This window comes from Chinchilla lanigera, unplaced genomic scaffold (assembly GCF_000276665.1).
Source record: "Chinchilla lanigera isolate Chin_1 unplaced genomic scaffold, ChiLan1.0 scaffold00054, whole genome shotgun sequence".
In the NCBI taxonomy this organism is placed as follows: domain Eukaryota; kingdom Metazoa; phylum Chordata; class Mammalia; order Rodentia; family Chinchillidae; genus Chinchilla; species Chinchilla lanigera.
In genome coordinates, this window is record NW_004955455.1 from 6,604,664 (window position 1) to 6,630,234 (window position 25,571).

At 40.1% G+C, this 25,571-nt stretch overlaps 2 protein-coding genes across 2 annotated transcripts in view; one reads left to right on the forward strand and one right to left on the reverse strand.

Annotated features, from left to right (window-relative positions):
- The window catches only part of LOC102020204 (low affinity sodium-glucose cotransporter-like), a 134,889-nt gene that overhangs the window by 71,880 nt on the left and 37,438 nt on the right, over positions 1–25,571 (reverse strand). The window lies entirely within an intron of this gene.
- On the forward strand, positions 15,406–20,097 carry LOC102008821. The gene is made up of 4 exons (XM_013520311.1): positions 15,406–15,482; positions 15,574–15,882; positions 18,603–18,693; positions 19,827–20,097. Exons 1-4 carry the CDS (start codon positions 15,437–15,439, stop codon positions 20,095–20,097), a joined length of 717 nt encoding a protein of 238 aa, XP_013375765.1. The 5' UTR covers positions 15,406–15,436.

A 25,571-nucleotide genomic window follows, 5' to 3' on the forward strand; every position in this document is an offset into this window, starting at 1 on the left:
ACTCAGTTACCCTCTACATCTACCTCCTGGGATCCTCAGCCAAGCTCATCTGCATTCTCTGTAGTGAGCACAGAACCTACTACACTTCAAGGTAGCAGCAGCAGCCAGAGAAGGCACTGCAGGACATTATGTATGTATGTAAAAGTGATAGAAACCCTGGCTAAGAATACTTTTTGTACACTAACTGTGGAAGCAGACAGCTACTTATCCATCTCTGCAATCCAGGCTGAAAACAAATCCTACTACATCAGTGGTTGTCTCATAGTATTAGTGTGTCATTTGGGAAAAGCAAAATGACCCTGAATAAAAGGAATATTTGACAAAAACTCTTCGCTATTGCCCTAGCAAGGCTGTCCTATGTCTCTCAGTTTCTGGAGTCTTCACACTGAAAACATTGATTTTCAAAATTAATTAAGATGAAGAAATCCAAATGAATTCTTATTACTGCAGAGAGCTCCCTGGGAACCAGGGTGCTAGGTCAGACTCCTATGGATGGTATGTCCATAGTAATTATTGAAATATAATCATGTTTATTTTGATTTGGTTTTTGAGACAGGGTCTTACTGTGCAGTTCAGGCTGGCCTGGAACTCACTATGTGCTCCGGGGTGGTCTCTAATTCCTAGCAATCCTCCTGCCTCAGCCTCTTGAGTGGTGGAATTACAGATATGCACCACTACATGTGGCTACTACAAGATATCTTGTTGCTCCCTGCCGGCTACTACATGAAGTGCTACCATATTCTCCGTTTTAGGTGAACAATAGGCCTGATTATAAACCACATTGTGGCGCATCATTTGTTTTGAGTGTCCACCCTGTGAAGATAGCTTAATTTCTGTTTTAAGACGTTTTAGAATTCTATCACCATGCTAGAAAGTGTGCTGTAAGTCACCCATGCCCAAGCTATGGCCCACCTACAGTCTGACTTGTAGTCCACCCATGTCCAACCTGTAGTCTAGGTCAGAAAGCCCTGGACAGCTATAACACAGCCCCCAAATACCATAAACTTTATTCTGTGATTGTTTTCATAACTCCATTATGCAGTGTTCTGGTATGAACTGCTTAGGGAACAATGGAGTATAGCGGAGGGGAGGGAGTGGTGCAGTTGCTAACTCAGCCTCCTGCACCCCGTGTCAAAACCTCAGTGCATCATATGTTATATTGTGTTTTGAAACTTGCAAAGTAAACTTAGTAATTACTAACAATAACCCATGTGTGTGTGTGTGTGTGTGTGTGTGTGTGTGTATTTTTGTGGTTGTGAAAACAGGCATTTATTTTTTATTAAACAGACATGTAAGTTTCCCTATTTAATTATTAGCTAGTATGTCAGATCTCTGTACCCCGGAGAAAGCTGTGTCACGTGACCAGAAGGGGGCATTGTGGAGATTGCCTTTACTTCCTACATAGCTGCTCAAGAAGGACCATTCATTGAAAGAGCCCTGACCTTCCCCTGGATCCTATGTTGACTAATGGAAACTCAGCAGGTATATCTCTCTAACCTGTGAAGTCCCCTGAGCAGAGATATTTATCTTCTCTCATCAGACAAGTGCTTCTTCCCAGGGCTTCCCCCAAAGGGAAAGCAAATTTTCAACCTCCTCAGTCTACATTGTGATCTAAGTTCCAGTATCAAGGCTCAGGGAGGGGTTTGGATAGTTATGATGAAAATGTATTTGCATGAAAAGCCCCTCCTTTTCACAGGATGGGAAAGAAAAGGTCTGGGACAGCCCATTCTCACTGTAGGGCTCCTAGTCGTATACCCACCATGGATTGGACCCCTCTTCTCCTCATGCTCCTTTTTTACAGCACGGGTAGGTACTGGTTCCATATATCAATATACCAAGGGCCAGACAGCCAGCATAAATCAGTATCTTTTGCCAGGATCTTGAAGAAGCTGAACTTTGTCCTTGATTATTCACTCGCTCATGAATATGTCTGTTCACAGGGTCCTTCTCCCAGCCTGTGCTGACTCAACCACCCTCCCTCTCTGCATCTTCTGGAGCAAATGCCAGACTCACCTGCACCTTGAGCAGTGGTTCTGTAGTTTCTGGCTACCACATTTCCTGGTACCAGCAAGTGTCAGGGAACCATCCCCGATTTCTACTAAGATACTACTCAGACTCAGATAAAGACCAGGGATCTGGGGTTCCCAGTCGCTACTCTGGATCCAAAGACAGCTCAGCCAATGCAGGAGTTTTGCTCATCTCTGGACTTCAGCCTGAGGATGAGGCCAGCTATTACTGCCTGACCTATCATGGCAACACTGGGACTTACACAGTGCTTAACGTGGAGAGAGAAGTGAGACTAAAATCTGCCTTTTGTTCTCCCTGCTCTGGGTTGTCACAGCTGAACTGCCTGGGACTGCACCTAATTTAAAAGATGAGTTCCTATCATCTTTTTGATCGTTATCTGTTTTTCTAATGCTCATAGGTGTGAAAATATCTTCTCCTTTTCTCTGACGCATCGTTAAAACCTTCTCTTGGGCTGGGGATTTAGCTCAGCGGCACAGCACCTGGCTGGCAAGAGCAAGGTCATGAGTTAGATTCCCGGTACCAGAAAAACAAACAAACAAACAAACAAACTTCTCTCTACGGTCATGTCAACAATTGTGTAAAACAGTTCCTGTGATTCAGTTTTCCCCCCAGGGAGATGATGAATGGGGAAGAAGGAGGTTAATGCTACCCATGTGCAGCTCAGAATCTTCACTTGGACCAAAGACATAAAGTCTGAGAGTTTCCTGTTGGTCACTGGGTCCATTCTATCCAGATCTAGATTTACTGACCAGCTCCAAGAATTAGGTCACCTTTCTGCAACCTGCTAATTCCAGACTATCTCTGGGAAATGTGCTTCCCTGCTGAATATCAGAAGTAGGTCTCTATGGCTTCAAGTGAAATAATCAAATTTTCTCCACAATGACATGAAACCTTGTCTTTGACCTGTTGGTGAGCACAGGTATCCTATGCATCAGGCTACGTCTCCACTGCATCAGGCTTTGCAGTACCCAATACTTTTGTTTACCCCCAAATGATCTGTTGTTCTTGTGTGGAGTTTAGTAATGCTGGCCTGCACAGATATTGCAGACAAATTCAAGATCCATCCTTCAAGATAGTTTAAGGAGGATCAGAGAGATGCAGGTGCTGTGCGGACCTTATTCCCCTTAAAAAGCCAACACTGGAGAAATCTTGCCTGCTCTCACATCAAGTGTGGGCCTAAGGATTCTCTGCTAATAACAGTGAGTCAGGAAGGACAGTCTGTGGGAGACTCCAAAGTCTCTCTCCGATGGGCCTGACCTGAATTATCGGGGAATGGTGTCTGTTCCTCAGCCTTTACTCTGTTTAGGGTGCAGTAATCGAATACCATGAATCTTGTGGCTTATTAAAATGGACACATATTTCTCATGATTGTGGAGGATGTGAAGTCCAAGATCAGATTGTTGGGACATTTAAAGTCTGGGAAACACTTGATCTCTGGTTCACAGCACTGTCCTTTTGTATCCATCCATTGTACAAAAAGCAAGAAAACTGTCCAAGGCTCCTTCTTCATGACGTTAATCCTGTTTATGGAGCTCTATATCTCCCAGTTTCATTTACTAACTTTTTCACCTTGCACATGGGACTTTCCCATAAGAATTTGGAGGGGACATAAACATTTAGGACATAGCTTCTGTTGAGTTTAACTTTCCCCTGTTATCCAGGTGCATGAACACTGACTCCAGTCTTGGTCATGCAGAGCATGACCATGAGCAGCTCATAATTCCTCTCCATCACTTCTTTTTTTTTTCCAGTACCGGGAATCGAACTCATGACCTCATGCTTGTCAGGCAGGCACTGTGCCACTGAGCTAAATCCCCAGCCCTCCATCACTTCTTATATAATCTCTCATACAGGGCTTCATTTAATAGAAGATAGGTTTAGTAAAACTTACTCCACTTTATTGATAAGAATTTGGACATTTCAGGGGATACTTCACTCAGAGGACAGGCTCCAAATTCACCTATGCCCCTTAATTTGTTCCACTTCTCACTGGATTCATGAGAAACTTGATAAGCCCATTCTTATAAATATCTCCAGTAAGATTAGATCAGCAATCAACCCCCAACTTTTTACCTGCACTGATAAAAACAGATGGAATTGGTAGAGAGTATGACTTCTAATGAAGAAACTCCTCACTTTGTTCCTCAGCCTGGTATTAAGATGAATGGGTTTGACCTTGTGCTTTCTATATTTTTTGCACCAGAGACAAGGGAGTATAAAAGGGACCAGTTCTTTACCCAGGCTTGAAATAGGCAGTTAGAATAAAGTCCTGAAAAATCTATTCAGGTGGTAAAGTAATTTATATACTTATATTTATAACAGCTGTCATGTTAAAAATGGGTCAAAGATCTAAATATTAAAACAGAAGCACTAAATCTACTGGAAGAGAAAGTAGGTAGAAAGATTGAAGATGGGCTGGGGATTTAGCTCAGCGGCAAAAGCGCTTGCCTGGCAAGCGCAAGGTCGTGAGTTCGGTTCCTGGTACCGGAGAAAAACCAAAAAAAAAAAAAAGAAAAAAAGAAAGATTGAAGATATAGGTGTAGGCAGAGAGTTCATGAACTAAAACCAAACTGCATGGGAAATATTTCAAAGAATCAACAACTGGGATCTCATCTTATTGAAAAGTTTTGCACATCAAAAGAAATCACCAACAGAGTAAAAAGGAACCCCACAAATTGGGAAAAAATTTTAGCCAACTTTCCCTCAGAAAAAGGACTTCTATTGAGAACATATAAAGAATTTTTAAAAATAGGGCTCCCAAATTTCAAAGACTCATTCCAAAAATGGGCATCTCAGAACAATACACACTTCTCAGATGAACAATACAAATTGCAAATAAATATATGAAAAAATGTTCAACATCATTAGTCATTTGAGAAATGCAAATTAAAACAGCAGTGAGATTCCCTCTCACCCCAGAAAGAATGCCTATCATCAAGATGTCAGCCAATAACAAATGCTAGGGCTGTGGGGAAAAAGGAATGCTTCTCCACTGTTGGTGGAAGTATAGACTGGTAGAAATCAGTGTGGAGATTCCTCACAAAACTAAGATTAGAGGTCCTATTCAACCCAGCTATTCCCCTGGGTATTTTTCCAGAAGGACAGAAAACATCACACCACAGTGATCTAAGTGCACCCATATTTATAGCAGCACAGCTTGTCATAGCAAATCTTGGAGACAACCCAAATGCTCATCAACTGAGGAACAGATAAAAAAGATGTGGTGTTTTTATATAATGGAGTATTACTCAGCTATAAAGAAAGATAAACTTGAGGCTTTTATAGGTAAATGGATGCAACTAGAGGCCATGCTCATAAGTGATATAAATCAGATCCGCATGTGTAAACATCATATTGTCTCCCTACTATAAGGACCTGAAAGAGTAAATAAAATCTGAAAATTATAATAGATACCATGACGGGAAAGAAGCAGCTCAAAGGGATGGAACAACTGGATGAGGGAAAGGAGAAAAGAAAGAAAGGAACAAGGGAAACATATATATGTATATACAAGGATAGCTGGGACAATTGTACTGTTGATGTCTATTGGTTTATTGAAGGAAATAGTTAATGCTTAAAGTTTTACTCTTAAATTTTTTGATCAGTTTTGCATGGTTATATCTGATAATCTGAATGACTAATTTGAAGACAACAATATGCAATATAACAATTGTTGAATTCCTACTGTCTTGTGTAGTAAAGCTCTGTAGCATTTCTAATGTTTTTGTTATTACTTTTTTCTCCTTAATTGTTTGATTAATCTTGCATTCTTCATCTGTTTATCTGAGCAACTTCGTTGAAGTTAACAATATATAATATAAGAACCATTGTTAATTCCAATCATCTTGCTTTGAAATCCTGTATCATTTTTATTGGTTTTTTGTTGTTTTGTTTTTGTCATTTTGCTACATTTTTCTTCAAAATAAAAAAGTAATCACCAACAGATTGAAAAGAAACCCCTAAATTGGACAAATTTTAGCCAAATGTCCCTTGGACAAAGGAATTCTATTGAGAAAATATATGAAGAATTAAAAAATATCAGGCCCCCAAAATTCAAAGACCCACTCCATGGATGGGATTCTGAGATGAATACACAATTCTCAGATGAAGACATAAAATGGCAAAGAAATACATGAAAAAATGTTCAACATTATTGGTCATTTGAGAAATAGAAATTAAAGCAACACTGAGTTTCTATCATCCCAGAAAGAATGATTATCATCAGGAAATCAACCAATAACAAATGCTGGAGGGGCTGTGGGGAAAAAGGAACTCTTCTCCATTGTTGGTGGGAGTGTAGACTGACACAACTACTGTGGAAATCAGTGTGGAGATTCCTTAGAAAAGTAGTATTAGAAGTCCCAGTTAACCTAGCTATTCCTCTTCTGGGTATTTTTCCAGAAGAACTGAAAACATCATACCACAGTGACATACATGCACCCATGTTTATAGCAGTGCCCGCGTCATAGCTAAATCTTGGAAACAGCCCAAATGCCCATCAACTGAAGAATGGATAAAAAAGATGCTGTACTTTTACACAATGGAGTATTATTCAGGTATAAAGACAGATGAACTCGATACTTTTACAGGTAAATGGATGCAACTAGAGACCACACTCATACGTGAAATAAATCAGACTCACATGTGTGAACATCGTATTGTCTCCCTAGCGTAAGGACCTGAAGGAGTATATAAAATCTGAAAGGTACAATAGATACCATGGAAGGGAAGAAGCAGCTCAAAGGGATGGAACAACTGGGATGAAGGAAAGGAGAAAAGAAAGAAAGGAACAAGGGAAACATATATATGTATATACAAGGATAGCTGGGACAATTGTACTGCTGATATCTACTGGTTTATTGAAAGGAACAGTTAATGCTTAATATTTTGTCTTTTAAATTTTTTGACAATTTTGTATGCTTATAGCTGGTAATCTGAACAACAAATTTGAAGACAACAATATGCAATTTAACAACCATTGTTGAATTCTTATCATCTTGTTTAGTGCAATCCTATACCACTTCTAACGTTTTTATTATTATTTTTTATTCTTTTTAAAAATAAGAAAAATGAAAAATAAGAATCCTGAATTGTCAGATGTATTGTGTTGTGAATGAACTTAAACTCATACTGGCATATGAGAGAAGATATTATGAAAAGGCTATCAATGTATTATACCAAGAATAAAACTTTCTGTAAAAAAAAAAAAGAACAATTGTGGCGATAGTAAAATGTCTGAGTTGTTCTCAGGGAGTTGTGTGTAGGGACAGGAACAAATGGAACATAGAAGGTTTTTAGGGCAGCAAAGCTAACTTTTATGTTACTATGTTTGATTGACACCTGGTTATGTGCATTTAACAAAACCCAGAGAACTATGTAATGCAAGGAATGAACCTTAATGGGAAATATGAATTTTAGTTACCACTTAAATATTGATATTGGCTAAGGAATTTTTGTTTACACAATTTTATAAAATGTACATCCCCACTGCAAGGGGTTAAATTAAGAGTAACAGTTTGGGGCAGTCAAGAGGAAGTGCAGACGCATGGCACATAAAACTGTAAGGGAGTTAGAAGGGACAGAAAGTGGTCTCCTAAGAGTACAATGGAGCAGAAAAATTGCTATTGCTGAGTGATGCTGTGATTATTGCATTCTCCTTGTTTGCGGCAATATTGATGTGAATAAACCTACTATACCACAAACCATTTAAAAGTATTATGCATACAGGTATGTACAGAATATAATGCTTGATAATTATAGTAAATATCTGTTACTAGTTTATCTACTGACTACACTCTGATCATTATTTTAGGGTATACTTCTTCTACTTATGCATAAAACGGTAAAGCAGCATCAGACAGGACTTCTGTGATTAATTCTACAACAAGACATTGTCATCATAGGAAATGACATCTCCATGCACATGATTGCCCAAAAGACATTCCAATGGGGCAGGATATGAAGGGGAAAGAAGATATCAGTATTGGTTTATTTAGTATTGAAGAAAAATATAAACTTAATGTGGACCAAGTGTACAGTATATCTTTGGTTCCTTTCCTATGTGTAAGTTTATTTAGATACATTGATACTTACCTTTGTGTTAAAATGGCTTACAGTATTCAGTAAAGGGCAGGGTGTATCCTGGTAGGAGGAGGTCCTACAATATAGCCTCAGTGTATAGTAGGCTATACTATGTACACTTTTGTCATACATATTGTTATGTTTGGACAACAAGGAAATTGCCTAAGGGCCCATTTTTTAAAACATACCCCACCATTATAATGCACACATGACTGTATTTGGAACTATCTTTACTTTTAGTTCAAGTATTCTATAGCCATAAAATAGCCCTGAAATTAACATCTGTAAATTAAAAATGTATCTACTAAGTCATAATTATGTACAAAAATATTCATGTGTTTTGTATACATGATAAATAAGAATTTATTTTGGTATATGTGTGATCTATTCATTTGTATTGTCAAATAACTCTATATTAATGCATAAACAATGGGATTTTAAAATGTATGCCTCATCTATTGTATATTTAGAATGCTTATGTTTTTGGCAATTACACATAATGCACTATGAACATTTTATGCAAGTTTTTTTGTGATAGTAGAGTTGTTTTGGTAGATTTGGGAAGAGAGATTCTGGACCACATGACATTTTTTTTGAGAAAATACCAGACCACTTTCCATCATCAGCATATCACATAACATTTCCATAAGCAATGTATGAGGGTTTTAATTTAACATTCTTACACCAATAATTATCTGTTGTTTTGATGGTAGCCATCATAGTAGACAGTGAAAGTACTGCACTGTAATTTTGACTTGTATTTCCCTAATAAATACTGATGTTAGCATATTTTCTTGTGCTACCTCATTTCTTATCAAAATATCAGCAATTGGGTCTGAGGCTCTCCCAGGTATCATTAACTTGAAACTTTAGATGGAGCTATTGCCGAAATCATTTGCACACACATACTCCCCTCAGGAAGCTCTATTTTACACAGCAGAAGGTTCATTTTCAAGAATCTAGTTCCTCTTAGAGACAATATGTTATGATGAGATAAGAATACCCTGAGATAGGAACACCATGTGCAGTCTGTCTGCATTAACTATAGCCTCAGGGTTCACATGGGGATATAGAATTACTCTAGAGATTCCTCCTAATCACATCACTCACTAGGAGACAAACTACAGATCCATCCTCAACATTTGCTGATGCACTAGGCAGGAAGATTTGGATGAAGACGTGATTTAAGCCTTTCTCCTATAATCACGGTGCTGTACTTCTATACTACGTAGCCCCCCTAGCATGTGGACAGCCATCTGACAAGGAATGCATAGGGAAATTCTATGAGTAAATGTAAATTCTATGAAAGGCAATGAGATATAACCTAAATACATATAAAAACTGCCCATACTGTAACCCAAAGGGGAAAAATAGATCTTTAAAATTAAGATTGTTTTATTTTAGAAATAGACTGAATTTTCAGCTTCTGCTTGCTGGGAGCATAAATTGCAGATCTTCCTCTCTTCAGCTCTGATGAATGCACAGAAAACAAAACCTCTGTCAAGAAACCAGCGTATCCATCTGAGAACAATATGCAGACATTATCCCCAGGAGGTTGGAGTGTGGTTTCCTTCCTACAAAGGAGTGAGGGAGCCCAGATTGTTGAGGGGATAAAATAATACAGAAATCTCATTGTTGGTTGTCACTGTATTTCTCACCTCTTTTCCTTTCAGTAAAAACCCTTCAGACCTGAAAAAGGTGAGATGGAGATTTGAGGCAATAAGAGCTCCTTACCATGTTCTTTGGATCTAACTTTGAATAAAACTTTTCATTCCAACAAACCTCCCTTATTTGTTGAAGAACAGTGAGCAGTATGGACTTGTGTGCCTCATCACTATACTTTTGAGTAAGATAAACTCATGTTAAGAAGAATACAAACAATATTTATTTAATATATCAATGAGCCAAATGCATTTAAATAAATAGTATTCAAATTTTAGGAAAGCTTCACTTTCTTTTTCGAATAATTATATTGGAAAAGACAAATGTACAAATAGCCTAGAATATTTTATAAATAAGTATAAAAGAAGCAGAAAAATTTTTAGGTATTTAGACATAGCATAAAGCAGAACTAATTTAAATAGTGTAATAATGATGCTGAGAGAATAACTATGACATTTCATTAAAAATACAGAAACACACCTATGCATAAAATGAGATTAAGATAGATTTCAAGTATCAGACTCATACTCAACTGTCAAGAGAAGCATGACCATTATCAAAAGTGCTCTTCTGAATTGTGAAAGGAAAAGATGAGATTTGGTATGGTATTTATGGAAACTACTTTTAAGTACATTTAAAAATATGAGCAGAGAATGGTTATACAGTTCAGTGTTAGAACACCTACCCATCATGTGTAAGGCCCTGACATTGATCCTCAGCATTGCAGATGTCATAAATAAGTGTAAGTAAAATAGAAAATTAGAACAATTCCATTCCTGGTGGAGCAACATGGAATAATTTTATCTGTTCAGTATTATCAACTAGAAAACTGTACAGTGTCATTTGCAGATAGTTTTTCAGTGCAGGGAATGTAGCTCAGTTGTAGAGCATTTACTGACTATACTGAGGGCTTGTGTTGGTCCCTGACAATGCAAAGAACAAAACAAAAAACCAGTTATTCAAACGGTGAATAGAAACTGTGACCAGGTGAGTGAAAGAAATCAGCAGTGACCTCAGGTCTCTGTGATATGAGTTGTATCCTCTATCCATGTTAGAGAGAACGCTGCAATTGCCCTATGGTCCCTTACTGAGCACAGTGCTCAGTAAGAAATATTCACTGAAAGCACGGCCCTGTGCTCAATGATGGGCAATCAGCAACTGTGTCTTCTCCGGCCTGCCTTTTGTCTTGACTTAGCAGGTATTTCCTCCCAAGGGTCCCCCAAGGGGAAAAACAAATCACCATCCACCCACATGGCCTCTCCTGTAAAAACACAGTGCTCCAAAACTGCCAACAAGTGGAATGAGCCACATAGTTTTTTTTTTTAAGCACCAGTGTCAGCAGGTGATGGTACTTTTGCAGGAGAAGAAAACTGGTTCCTTAACAAGTACACAGAGCAGAGTGAGAGAGCAACTTGAACTAAAATTCAGCGAGCAAAAACAGAGTGAGTACTCTCCTATTGTTTCTCTAAAAATTTGACAGACCTGAGACAACGTGAGGTCCAGATCCTTACCCTACACCAGGAAAGAGGGACAATCAACCCAGCCTAGGAGTAACATCAGGTTCTGTGAGTGGGGCTCAAACAGAAATCTGCAGGCAGAGAGATAGTAAACATGCCTGGCTCACTGGCTTTTGGACCATATTGGGCAAGGAAAGCCTGTGGAGGGAAGACAGAAAGATGTGCATGATATTTACCCTCCCCATTAAATCACTAACAAGGCTAGGATGCCTACTACCACCACTTCTATTCAACAAAGTACTTGGAACATTAACCAGAGCAACCAGGCAAGAGAAGGAAATAAAAGGGATATGTATAGGAAAAGAAGAGCTCAAGTTATCATTATTTTCATATGACATAAACGCTACATAGAAGAGCCAAATATTCCTCCAAACAACTCTTAGAATTAATAACCATCTACTCAGCTATAAAGAAGGACAAATTTGAGACATTTGTAAGGAAATGGATGCGAAATATTTTGAGTAAAATAAAACTGTGTAAAAAAACAGCTCTGTGTCACATCCACATTTCCAAATTTTAGTTATGTCTATTTTACAATAAGACAATTGTTAATAAAGTTGAAAGCTATATGAAAAGATATATAAAATATCATTTTATATATCATGGTTTAATTCACCTTCATAAATGTAAAAAATAGTAATTTCAGATTGCAAATGGTGTAGCTTGGCTGTTGCCCAAGGTGTCCCTCCTCCTCTCATAATGCTTTAGCCTTGGGTTGCATCTCTTTGAAGAAGAAGCATCATGGAAGCCATTTCTAATGTGGCAAAGGCCAGGGAGTGATCTTGGACCATTATTAATATCCCCAAACTCCCAAACCTTTGTAAGCTGTGATTAAGACAGTTGGACTTCCTGAAGATTTTCTGATTTTATAACCTCTGTTTTCGTAGAGAAAAGACAATTGCTAATCAAACAGTCTCATCTCTCCACCTTCTATGGAACCATGGCCATGATAGCTGACCTGGAAGTCCCACTTCCTCTCTCTGCAGGTGTATGCTATAAGCATATCTGGCTTCAATTTTAAATAAGCATGAAATTGAATTTGTAACAGTCAGTGGGTTTGGGTTGAAAGATTTGAGTTCAGTGTCATTTCAATTAATCAACAGGTTTGAATTTAGACCAATTAAAGACCTGCTGTGGCTACATAAGCTATACTTTTCTCACTGTTCTCTGGATGGTCTTGGAGTTTGCCTTTTTGTGCACTGTCCATCCAATCAAAAGACACAGATTGGCAGACTGTATAGAAAAACAGAATCTAGCAATCTGTTACATTCACAAATCACATCTAATCCAAAAAGATACTCATAAACTAAAAATTAAAGGATGTAAAACAATATTTCATGCACCAGGACCCTGAAAACAAGCAAGGGTAGCAAATCTCGCATCAGTGATGGTAGACTTCAAGTTGAAACACATTAGGATAAAGAAAGTCATTATATACTAGTTAAAGAAATACTCCAACAAGAAGAAATAACATTGGTGAATATATAGGCATCAAATACTGTAGCACCTAGCTTCATAAATAAAAAATTGTTGAAATTAAAAGATCCAGTAAAAACTAACACAGTCATGGTAGGGGATTTTAACACCCAACTTTTGTAAAGAGACAGATCAATTAATAAAAAAAAATAAAGAAATTTCAGAGCTGAACTACACTCTTGAACATATCGCCTCAGGAACAAGACAAGGATGTCCACTGTCACCACTCCTGTTAAGTATAGTTCTGGAACCATTAGGCAGAGCAATTAGACAAGAGAGAGAAATAAAAGGAATAAGGATAGGAAAGAAAGAAGTAAAACTATCACTATTTGCAGATGACATGATACTTTACATGGAAGACCCCAAAAACTCCACAAGAAGACTCCTTGAACTAATCAGCAAATTCAGCAGTGTAGCTGGATACAAAGTCAACACCCAAAAAGCGATAGCATTCTTATACACAAACAACTAACAGACTGAGAGAGAAATTAAGGAAACCATACCTTTCACAATAACATCCAAGAAATTGAAATACTTAGGAATTAATCTAACAAAAGAAGCAAAAGATCTATTCAATGAAAAGTACAGTACTCTGAAAAAAGAGATAGAAGAAGATTTCAGTAAATGGAAAAATATCCCTTGCTCATGGATAGGAAGAACCAACATTGTGAAAATGGCCATACTCCTAAAATTGTTGTAGAGATTCAATGCAATTCTCATTAAACTACCATTAGTATACCTCACAGATCTCGAGAAAACATGCCCTAAATTCATCTGGAACCAGAATAGAGCCAGAATAGCAAAAGCAATCCTGGGCAACAAGGACAAGTCAGGTGGAATCACAATCCCTGACCTGAAATTACACTACAAAGATACTGTAATATAATCAACCTGATACTGGCTAAAAAACAGACCTAAGGATCAATGGAACAGACTGGAAGAAACAGCTACAACCAAAACCACACTCAGCCACCTAATCTTTGATAAAGGGGCCAAACAAACTCACTGGAAGAAAGATAGACTCTTTAATAAATGGTGCTGGAAAAATTGGCTTGCCACTTGCCAAAGACTGAAAATAGACCCAAGTCTACCACCATGCACCAAACTCAAGTCAAAATGGATAACAGACCTCAATATTAAAACAGAAACACTAAATCTATTGGAAGAGAAACTAGGTAAAAACCTTGAAGACATAGTGGTAGGCAGAATGTGTAGTTCTTTCCTGGGTTATGTTACTCATAAATATTCTGTGTAAATATAATAGTACTATACTGTAGAAATCTAAAGAAAAATCCAGTATCGGGATCAAAATAAAATAAAATGATGGCAACTGTAAGATTCATTCAGTGTTTATTTTCTGTGTAGCACAAGTAGGTTCATCACAGTGACTTTTTTTTAATAAAAGGACCTCATGAAGGAAAACTGAATCAGACAGCTAAAAAGAGGAAGTAAGCTACTTCTTATATGTTTTTATTTTCACATAGTTGCTTCTCATATTCAATTTTTACCACTATATTTGTAAACTAAAACACAACTGTGGTGAACCTCTTCTCTTCCCATGGATGAAGCAGTCAGAGGTCCCCTAGGAAATACTCAGCATCAGTTGATAGTCATGGGGAAGGTATTTCCACTGTAGAAATAAATACACATGGAAAAGAGGCTGGATTTTTTTTCTAATTCTCTCTCCAGAGTCAAGGGTGGGTACTGAGCTGTCATGAATACACCATCCGTATTACTGAGTGGTAGTAGAAAGACTCAGTCCTCCAAAAGCAAATTTATACAGGTGCTTTTTAATGCTGATTTTGTACCCTGTCAAAGTGAAATTGTAAGAAAGATTTTTTAAAAACAGGAAAGTGTTGCTCATGAGTGGAAGAAATTAAAATCATAACAAAGCAAGTAAAACAGCACAAAAATTTATTCAAACTCTATCCAAAGAAACACAGATATTGTCATTACTAAGTAAAGACTTTAACTCAATTATTATGAATATGTTCAAAGAAATAAAGAAAACTGTGGCAATCATTTTAAAGTAAAGTAAGGGAAATGTCTCATGAAACCCAAAAAGTTACCAAAGCAATAAAGAATAAAAAAATCAATGAACCTAATAAAATAGAACAGATATTATCATTTTTAATGAACAAGAAGGAACAATAGTGCAAATAAATGCACAAATCTGTAGAACCTCATGCGACATCATCATATCTAAGTACATATACATGTCAGAGAGATAATAATAAGGAGAAAAGGATGGGAAAATGTGTATGAGAATTACTGACAAAAACTTCTCAAACTTTTAAAAAATATCTAAGCATATAATATGCCCCAATAAACCAAAAAGGCATTCACCAAAGTGCATGTATTTTAGCTCATTGTTAACAGCGATAGAGGGCATAAAATTGCTAGATTGTTACAACACGATTGGATCTTCCGGTCCCACTTCCCTCTCCCTAGTTACCCTTTCCTCTTGAACAATATCTTCCTATTTTCAATATCTACTATACACTTGAGGATCTTATTTACACTTTCATTTCTCACACCAGATGGACAGGAAAGGAAAAGAAAAAATGAGAAAAGAAGGATAAAATAGAAACAAAGTTTTGTAAACGGGAGGAGAAGAAGGGTTGAAGGGAGGGAAGCAGCCTTGAAGAGCGCAGTCCTGGGCTGTCCGCACCATGGCCTGGGCTCCTCTCCTGCTCACACTTCTGGCTCACATCACAGGTCGGCAGGGATTTTCTGACTGGGGCTGTGCAAGGCAGCGGTGTTGCCTCTGTCTCCTCCTCTGACCATCACTTTCCTCTCTTCTTTTCAGGGGCTGAATCACAGGCTGTGGTGACTCAGGAATCTCCACTGTCCACATCTCCTGGAGGGACGGTCACGCTCACCTGTGGCTCCAGTACTGGAGCCGTCACGACCAGTAACTACGCTAGCTGGGTCCAACAGAAACCCTACCAAACACCCTGGGGGTTAATATATCACACCAGCAACCGGCATTCTGGTGTCCCTGCCCGCTTCTCAGGCTCCTTGCTTGGAGACAAGGCTGCCCTCACCATCACAGGGGCCCAACCTGAAGACGAGGCCACCTATTACTGTGCCCTGTGGTACAGCAACCATTTCCACAGTGACACATGCAGATGGGGAACTGAGACAAAAACTCCCTTGTGCACATCACCCTGTGCTCCTCAGCACCTCCTTGCAGACAAACACAAGACTCAGAGTCATGTGTGGTGTCTGAGAGAGATGGGAATCTTTGGAGACTTAGAAGGGGACCATATGAGGCAACCACTGCAAGAGTCCCAGTGAACTCCACCCTCACCAATGTGTGCCTTTCCGTAACCCTCTCTTGAGTGTAGGCTGCACTGAGTGACTGGTTGTTATGGTTTGTGTCTGAATGTCCCCCCAAAGCCTTATGCAGTTATGGAGCAGGCTTCCAGGGTTTATGACTGATTCATGGTCCAATGTTGGAATTATGAATGTGAGTGCTACCCCCGCCCTGGGGTGGATGGTTTGCATATAGTGTAAGGGAGGGAAAGAGATTGCTTACCACTGTGTCTCCCTTTTGCTGCTGTTGCTTTTTCTATCTTCACCTTTCACGAACTGTTGCCCTCTTCCGTGTGCCACTCTGCCTTGGAGCCAGCTGAGTGTGGACTGAAACCTCCACAAACCTCCACAAAGCTGAATAAACCTTTCCCTCCTTAATTCTGAGTGTCGAGTATTTTGTCTCAGTAACACGAGAAAAGTAACTGAGACATTGGTACAGCACATTTGAAGAAAGAGGAGTTAGGAAAGGAAAACCCCTGACTTAGGAGAGATGTCAGTAGCTCCATTTGGTCTGAGCCTTGACAAGTTGAGGAGTAAAGTTTATTCAAGCCAGAGGCTGTTCAGAGTCAGGAGCACAGGGCAACACCCAGTAGGGGAGGAGAGAAGTCCCAGGGGAGAACTGGAGAAGCATTGGTGTGTCTAAGACATGTCACTCAGCAATGCAGCCAGAAATCTGCGTGTCAGAGAGTTAGGAATGGCGGTTGGCATTCGGAGTTTCATAGTCCCAAGATATTTTTATGTATGACTAAAAATATTAAGTGCCCCTTTATGACACACCAAGCAGGAAGGCTCTAAATACCTAAAACTATGCTTTTAGTCTAATTTAAAGCAATTGGGTGCATAAAAGTTTGATTTGGGCTCTAACAGTTTTGACTTCACCGTTCCAATCTAATGTGAGGCAGGAAACCAATGGGGCAAATACACAGAAGTAATAGTTAACCCTTTTATGTAACTGATTTCTAACAATAGAATAGTTAACTGATTGGAAACGACTGCTGAGATCTGCATATAAAGATTACAGCTTGATTTGATTGCTTTCTATTGGATTGCCTGCCCTGCAAAATGACACACAGTGTGGCAGCAAGCTCAAGCTGCCAAATACCAATGTGACTGAGATCAGAAGTGAATCCTCCCACTCCAGCCAGGCCTTCGGATTATGCAGGCCCTGATGACAGGTTGTCTCCAACTGAATCAAGTTAGCATTTCATTAGGATGGCATTGAATCTATCGATCAATGTTGGGAGTACGGTCTTTTTGACAATATTGGTCCTACCTAGCTAGGAGCAGAGGGCATCTTTCCAAATTCTGATGTCTCCTTCAATCTCCTTTTCAGAGTGTTGCAGTTTTCATCATAAACGTTTTTCACTTTCTTGGTTAGGTTGATTCCTTGGTATTTAATTTTTCTAGATGCTATTGTGAATACTAGTGTTTTCTTAATTCCTTTCTCACTGAGTTCATTACTGGTATTTGCAGACAACAACATGCTCTACATGAAAGACTGAAAAAAATTTACCAAAGAACTCTCAGAGTTAATAACCAATATCAGCAATGTAGCAAGGTACAAAACAACACACAAATCTTGATTTTCTCAAAACTGAGTTCCTCCTATCAATGGACTAACATTCCTTATTCCCTTTTTTGTTCAATTCCCAGGGACCTCAATCTTTTCCTCCAACAATAACAGACAATGAGTACTTTTGATACAGACATGTTAATTTAACAAGATGGTTGTGTATAAGAAATCAGAAAAAATTAGAAAATATCGTGCACTAAATCTGTAGCAAAGACTAAAGTGAATTTTCTAAATTCATTTTGCATAAGAAGCTCAGTGTTTTGCACCTCACAGAGAAGAAAGGATACTTTAGCCTTTTAAGGAAAATGTCCACAGAGGGAGGAACATATTGCACTTGGGAGATTGACTGTGAGTGTCACATTGAAAATACTCTTGAAACTTGGACAAAAAGGAAAGAGGAATAAAGTAGGATCCCTGACTGTTGGGAGTTCCAACCTAAATAAAATCAGTGTGCACACACATGGGTGTCCAGGAGAATCCCATGGCCAGTGATGTTAGTTTCACATCGTCAGCAGTTCATCTTGTTGTGACATCTCATCTTTTCTCCTTTCCATTTACCTCATTTTATTTGTTCTGCCTCATGCATGGTGGCTTTCCATGCTTACCTGGAACCTCTCAATGTCTGGTTCACTGTTAGTTTGGACTACGCTTTTCATATATGTTTTTGTAATGGGACAATATATTGCCTGGAGTGCTGGACAATAGATACTATAGTTATTTCACAGGGTCTTATGCTCAGGCTGTACTGATTCGTCCTTCTGAATTGTTACAATCTCAGGATAAATATTTCCTGTAACAGTGAAACCACACTTGGGTCCATAGGGCTGCGTCAGAGACCTGTGAGTCTGAAAGCCTCTGGTCAGTCACTGTTCAGTGTGTCCCAAGCCCAGCATCCCTGACATGCATGAAGTGCAAGTCACCTTCCCTTGCTCCTGTTACTTTTACAGTGTGTCTAAGAACCATCGTTTCCTCCTCAGGCTTAGAGGAATCAGGCCTCTGTGGCTGTGGGAATGGTGGCTGCACAGAACCTGCTGCACAGTGAGATGTGACTGTGACTTTGATCACGCAGTGAGTGCAGAGACCTCTGCCTTCAGGTTCTCTCCACCACTGAGGCAGGGATTGCAGAAGTCCCCTCTCTTCTGCCCTCCAAGGGGATGTCCAGAAAGGAGTCTTAGGACCCTCAGAGATCAGATTCTTACTCAAAGGAAGACCATTTAGAAGGAAAACTGAGGGAGGATTTGAGAGGTGATGGGAAGCAATGTCCCTGTTCCTGGGGTTTCAGGAAATGACTCCAGTGCCACCCCGCCCAGTCTGACCTCCCCTTCTCAGTCTCCTCTCTGTAGCAGTGGCTGAAGCAACTTCATTGTTCCTCTGTCCATCCCCTAGTACCGTATGGGCCTCTGTATTGAGTAAAAATATTAATGAGTTAAACAAGAATATTTTTTGGAGACTCCACAGTTGCTCTCAGGTTTGCCCGGCGTTAGCTAGTCTGCATTTCTATCTGCTCCTCCCCATGTGCTCAATTACTTTCAAGCTGCCGCAAGAGAATAGCCTGGACTGATTTAGTTATAAAAAACAAATAACTGTGTCTTACAGTTATGCAGGCTGGGAAGTCCAAGATCAGATAGTTCCCAGCTTACAAATCACTTTTAAGTACAAGGATAATCAGAAAGTAGTGACTGTACACATCATCATTAAGGTGACATGTTTGCTGAAATGATGTGCTAGAAATTTTCAAAAAAGCAATCATGGAGTTCCATGAATGAGCAAAATCGTTTTTCTAACAAATGTAATAGAAGTAAATCTGAGAAAAAAATAGAAGTCATAAAAACAAATCAAATATAAATCATAGAACTCACAGTTAATAAAATTATGGTACTCTGTGAGCCCCTAATACTGGAAAGCACTAAAGTTGAAATTCATGCCTGAGGGAAGATTTTTGCCTAGTAAAGAAATTTACAGGGCCGGGAATATAGCTCAGTGGCATAAGTGTCTGCCTGGCAAGTGTGAGGTCATGAGTTCGATTCCTGGTAACAAAAAAAAAAAAAGGAAATTTACAGATAGTTTCCCAAGGCAAGCAGGGCCACTGTGGGTCTTCTCAGAGGTTACCAAGGACTGAAAGCCTCAAGGGGCTCTAAGCTAATGGCCTGGCTGATGCTTTCTGGCCCAAGATCAAGATTACAGCAGATGTGCCCCTGTGAGCGTCCCAGTCTCACTGATGCTGGAGCTGCTCATTGGTCTGAGACCACAGACAAAGATGCTGTGGCAATGTTCATATTTGCATACAAGAGCACTCACCCACAGATCCAGGTGATTGAGGAGGGAAAAGACAGTGGACAGTCCAACAGCAGCTCTGGGTCCTGGGGAACCTTTGGAAAGTCCACACCATATCCTGGACACCTCCTCACCTTCTACAGGTTCATGGAGATTTCAGAGACTTGACTTTGCAGTGGCGCTTCTGTCCTCCTTCCTCATGGATGACATATGCTTATTTTCATTTTAGGATTCAGTTCACAGGCTATAGTGACCCTGGAGCCCATGGTGATCCTGTCCTCAGTAAGGACAGTCACCCTTACCTGAGTCTGCTACTTCCTGGCCCTCACTGATGGGAGCTCTCCACTCTAGTCCCAGTAGAAGCCTGTCAAGCCTTCAGGGCACTGATTTATGACACAAGCATCAGAAAGTACTTCTGGTCACCTGTTCATTCTCAGGCTACAGCCTAAGAGACCAAGTTGGCCAGTCCATGTCAGGAGACCAACTGGAGCACAAGGCTGAGTTCAGTGATGTTTAGCTCAGATGGCAAACTGTGACATAAACATGGCTTTGACTTGGTCGGTGCAAATAGGATCGTATGGTATTGGAAATATATGGAGTACACACTGAGCACACAGACAGCCTAATGATAGCTATCTGCAGAGAGCGAGGTGAATGGTGGGCTTGGAACAGATTCCTATTTCAGTTTGAGTCCTAAAGTTGAGCATATTGGTGAATTTCTTGAATGGACGTATTCTACAAAAAGCGGAATTAATTTCCGGCATTTCCCCAAAGGAATACTAACCACTTGATCACAACTCAGAACAAGTGGGGCGTGGTGGTGCACACCTATAATCCCAGCACTCAGGAGGCTGAGGTGGGAGGATCATTGAGAGTTTGAGACCAGCCTGGGCTACAAAGTGAGCTCAAGTTCAACCTGAACTGCATAGCAAGAGCCTGTCTCATGAAAGATGGAAAAAAAAAAAAAAAGAAAGAACTCAGGACAGAGGTTTTTATTCCCTCTAGAGAGAAGAATCTACAGTGATGTATTTTTGGTCATCTAGGGGCAAAGTAATCTTCCACTTTTACTAAAGTTTATTTCATTTAGTGTAATTTACTACAATGCTATTTTCAATTAAAAATTTTCTTCTCTAAAGTTTTACATAAGAGCATTTCACCTAAGAAGATTTGTTACCTTGTTGACTCCCCAGTATGCAAGATAAAATGATCTCATTTAAAACATAGTCTCACTGCAACTGTCATTAGTTAAGGTAAGGCATACCAGAGTCAAATGGCTTCTGTATCCTTTGTGCTTGTGTAAGGCACCATCTAAAAGGAGACAAAAGGGCACAGAAAGAATATTGAAGTTATGAAACTGCAGGAAACTAATACACCAAACACTCACTGTAACACTATATCTAAATGTGGAGGCATTTATTTTATCTTGACCTGAAACTATGATCATATTTGTGTTTAGATTTCTAATCTTTGTGAATGTGGTGAAAGCTAAGTTTAAAATTTCCAAGCTTGCTGGGCGTGGTGGTGCACGCCTATAATCCCAGCACTCAGGAGGCTGCGGCAGGAGGATCGCTACGAGTTCAAGGCCAGCCTGGGCTACCTAGTGAACTCAAAGCCAGGCTGAACTACATAGGGAGACCTATCTCAAAAAAATAAACAAAATAATGAGTAATTTCTCTGACTTCAATTACATAAGTATGTAATTGCTTTTTAATATTACTGTGATTATTTATATTGTAAAAATTATAACTTTTACTTTATTTCAATTTCTTCTGGCCTATAGATGTGAATGTGTGAACATGTGAAGATAATTTTTCTACAGATGAAGCACTTCTAGACATTTTTCAAATTTTGTCAGCTGAGGTGTGCTTGCCATTTCAGTAGGGTCCCTGTGAACATTAGGCCTGGCACAGGGCAAGAATCAGGATGCACATGTTGGTAGGACACGGAATACATGAAAACAACCAAATCCAAAACAATACATCTGTGTCTATCTCTGTGTACATGAGCTTCCCAGACTCTAAGGTGTACAACTTCTGGTTATCTTGTTAAATGTAGATCCTGATCAGTGGTTCCTGGATGAAACCTGAGATTCTGTATTTCTAAAATATCCCTTCCATAAAGTAATCACACTCACATCTTATAAACACTAAATTCCAGGTAATGGTTTATAATAAAATTGTAACATTGGCAGAGAAAAACCAAAGAGACACCTCTGAAAGAGAGATTCAAAGCTTTTGGATTTTAAAACAAAAAAAAGAAACAAAAACCACGTCTTGGAATGTTGCTGTAGGCCCGTGATCCCAGAGTTCAGGGGCTGAGGGAGAAGGATCAGAGCCTAGCTCTGGTATCTCAGGCACTTAGCTAGACTCTTAGAAATGAAAAGATCTGGGGATGTGGCTCATTGCAAAGGCCATCGGTCCAATCCCAATACAACAACCACAACAACAAAATAAAAGTAAAAAGTCCACATGACAGCTGAAAGTTGGGAGAGGCTCCAATTTTTTTGCAAATCACAAACAAAATGCTCCCAAACATACAACAAACCTCATCTTCATCTGACCCCTGTATATGCTTTCCCAGTCTCCCTGTTGGCTTTTCCTCCCTTGATACATGACTTCCCTTCTCACTACTTGGGTATCTCTCTCTATTCAACCCTTTTCCTGCTGATCTATTCATACTACTATTAAATGTCACACAAAGAGCAGGAACAATTTTAATATCTTTCTTCAATGTTAACCATCACATCCCTTCTTCGGCTCATAATCTCTCCAATCACTTATTTCAGAAGTCCCAGGTCCACCGGTTTCTTTTGTAACTCCACAGATACATTTTCTTGCTATTCCCTAGCTTTTCCTATTTCAGATACATACGGTGTATCACATGATGCTCTAATCTATCCAAGTCAAATGGTCACCAATATGCCACAAATGGGTCAATCTCCTGAAAAACCAAGTAGCGAAAGAAAAATTGTTTTTGGGAGCATCCTGGGATGTGGGTTCATGGCTACCATGTTTTAAGACAATGTACCTTTTATTTCCTGATGAATTTTCACATGAGACAGGAATAGCCTTGAGATCTCCTTATAAAGTAGCCTGAATTGTGGGTTTTGTTCCCACCGAGGGATCCAAATAGAAAACTTGGGGCTGGGGATTTAGCTCAGTGGCACAGCGCCTGCCTGGCAAGAGCAAGGTCATGAGTTCAATTCTCGGTACCGGAAAAAAAAAAAAAAAAAAAAAAAAAAACCAAAAAGAAACCAACCAAACAAACAAACAAACAAACAAAAAAATAGAAAACTAACGACTGAGACAAGGTGGCAGGTTCTCCCAAGCAATGACCTTGCTTTGCCATTGTGTCTGGAGGAGGCAGTGACCAAGGCTCCGGTGGAGGCAGGACTGTGACCCCCGGTCATCTGCTCACAGACACAATGCACCTTGGCCTGAGCAATACTGGGCACAGTTGTAGACTCTGTGGGGCTTTTAGCTGAAAATTCAGACTGCTATTTTTCTATCTGTTCTGGGCTCAGTGGGCTCGGCAGCTATGGCCTCTATAGGCCCTTGAGGAGCCTCACAGGAGGCCCAGCTCAGGAACACTCCACTCACAACTGATACTGGATACCAGATTCAGCACAGGCCCGGGAATGAAATTGCTTGGGAAGGAGACATAGTACATTTGCATGGAGGACCTCTTTACTTTTATGTGGGTGGAGGTTATGGTAATAAACCCTGGTGTAGAGCGTCTGGCTTCCCAGAATTCTGTGGTGGCTCCATCATGGCCTGGAAACCTGTCTTCCTCCTCACCTCCACTTTTACTCCACAGGTTAGCAAGGTCCCCAGCATTATGATTCCCAGCTCAGTGAAACGGCTCCTTAAATTAATGCCAGAATCACCAGGTATCTGTGTTTTCAGAGTCCCTCAGCCAGCCTGTGCTAACTCAGTCGTGTGTGCAGCGGCCCCTCCTGGAGCCTCGGTGAAGCTCGCGTGCATTCTGACAAGTCCACATGGAAGATACCATTCCACACCATGGAAAGGTATCAGTAGCATCCAGGGAAGGCCCTTCATCATGTGATGCAGTTTAATATGATGGAAGCCACAGCAAAGTGGGTGGCATCCCTGATCACTTTTCAGGCTCCAGCTCTGGGGCTGATGATTCTTAACAATCTCCAGCGCCCAGCTTGGGGGTGAAACTGGCTGCATCTGTGGGGTATATTGTAGTGACAGTGGTGTGCTCTTTGGGTAAAGCACAGAAACCCCGATAAATGAGGAAGTGAGGCAGGGCCAACCTTGACCCCTTCTCCTTTCTGCCGGCTGTACTGCCCAGAATTATTCCCAAAAGGGACCTTTGTATTTACTTCAAGAAAGAAATAGAAACAAGCACTTTGAGAATGAACGGCCATTGAAGCCGTAGACAAGACATCTGAGTAAGAATTTACTCATGGCTTTACTGCATGAAAGAATTTACTGCATGGCTTTGTGTGACTTCGAGTTATTTTTGCTTAACATCATGCCTGGGTAGCATTCAGAATAGCCAATCTGAATCAAGGTCAGTTTCTAAGAAGATGCATCTGCAATCCAAGTAGATATTGCCAAAGTGGTGAGGAGATGTAAAGTCAATGGACTTTCACCAGGAGTCCTCAGGGATCAGAGGTATCACAATCTAGACCCAGTCCTGCATACACTTCTGCTCCCACTCCTCACTACGGCTCAGGCCAGGGAAGGACTGAGTGCTGTGAGAGATCTGCACAGCCTCGTGCCTCCAGTCAGGGATGTTATTTCCCCCTCTTTAAAGGGTGTCTATGAACTGGAGGAGAATTTGTGTCCCTGTGCTCAGACAAAGTTTGAAGGACACTGATCCCTCCCCCTGAAAAGTATGTTACTAACTTCCTCCCAGTGGACAAGTGAGAAAAGAGATGAACTAGAAATCCGAAGTCTGCCCATGCCTCACCTTCCTTCACTCTGCACGTTACATTTGGTGTTTATATTGCGGTAGAATTTATCAGTGTGATTGGAAAGCATTTATTTAGTTGGTTATTTTCCCCTTTGGAACTTAAGCGTGTGAGTCACTGAGTCTAGATTAGGAAGATGAACCAGTGGAGTGTGGTGCAATGCACCAGTAATCCCGGCTACTGAGGAGGTTGAGGCCAGAGGATTACAAATTCAATCCATCCAGGGAAATTTACTGCCTTAGTGAGACCTTTTCTCAAACAAGCAAACAAACAAACAAAATGCTTAAAGGGGTTTGTAAATGTAGCTTAGTGTGAATTCCTTGTACTGAAAGAAAGAGGGGATAAGAAAGAGAGAGAAAACCAGAGGCAGGAGGCAGAGAGCAGAATACAGACAGAATTAGAGGGAAGGTTCTGGTCTGCTCTGGGGAGAAGGAATCAGGAGCAGCTCATGCTACACTAGATAGAGGCAGCTGTTCTTCCTGCTCCTGGGCTTCCTCCTCAGCTGTCTCCCACAGAGGGCAGGTGCCCCACGTTTTCCTTTAAGTCACACCATAAACAGGAATTTGTTTATCATTAGACAGGAACATTCTGGGAAGGAAGGGAGGGGGCGTGAGTGGAGTAAGGAGAGTTAAATGGGTCCTTGACCGGGCCAGTGTGTCCCAAACATGAAATCCTTGAAGCAAGTTGGAAACTATATATA

Coding starts and splice junctions, on each gene's coding strand:
- LOC102008821 (XM_013520311.1), top strand. CDS start 15,437: ATGGCCTGGGCTCCTCTCCTGCTCACACTTCTGGCTCACATCACAG. Junction 15,483..15,573: donor ACTTCTGGCTCACATCACAG/GTCGGCAGGGAT, acceptor TCTTCTTTTCAG/GGGCTGAATCACAGGCTGTG. Junction 15,883..18,602: donor GTACAGCAACCATTTCCACA/GTGACACATGCA, acceptor TTACTTTTACAG/TGTGTCTAAGAACCATCGTT.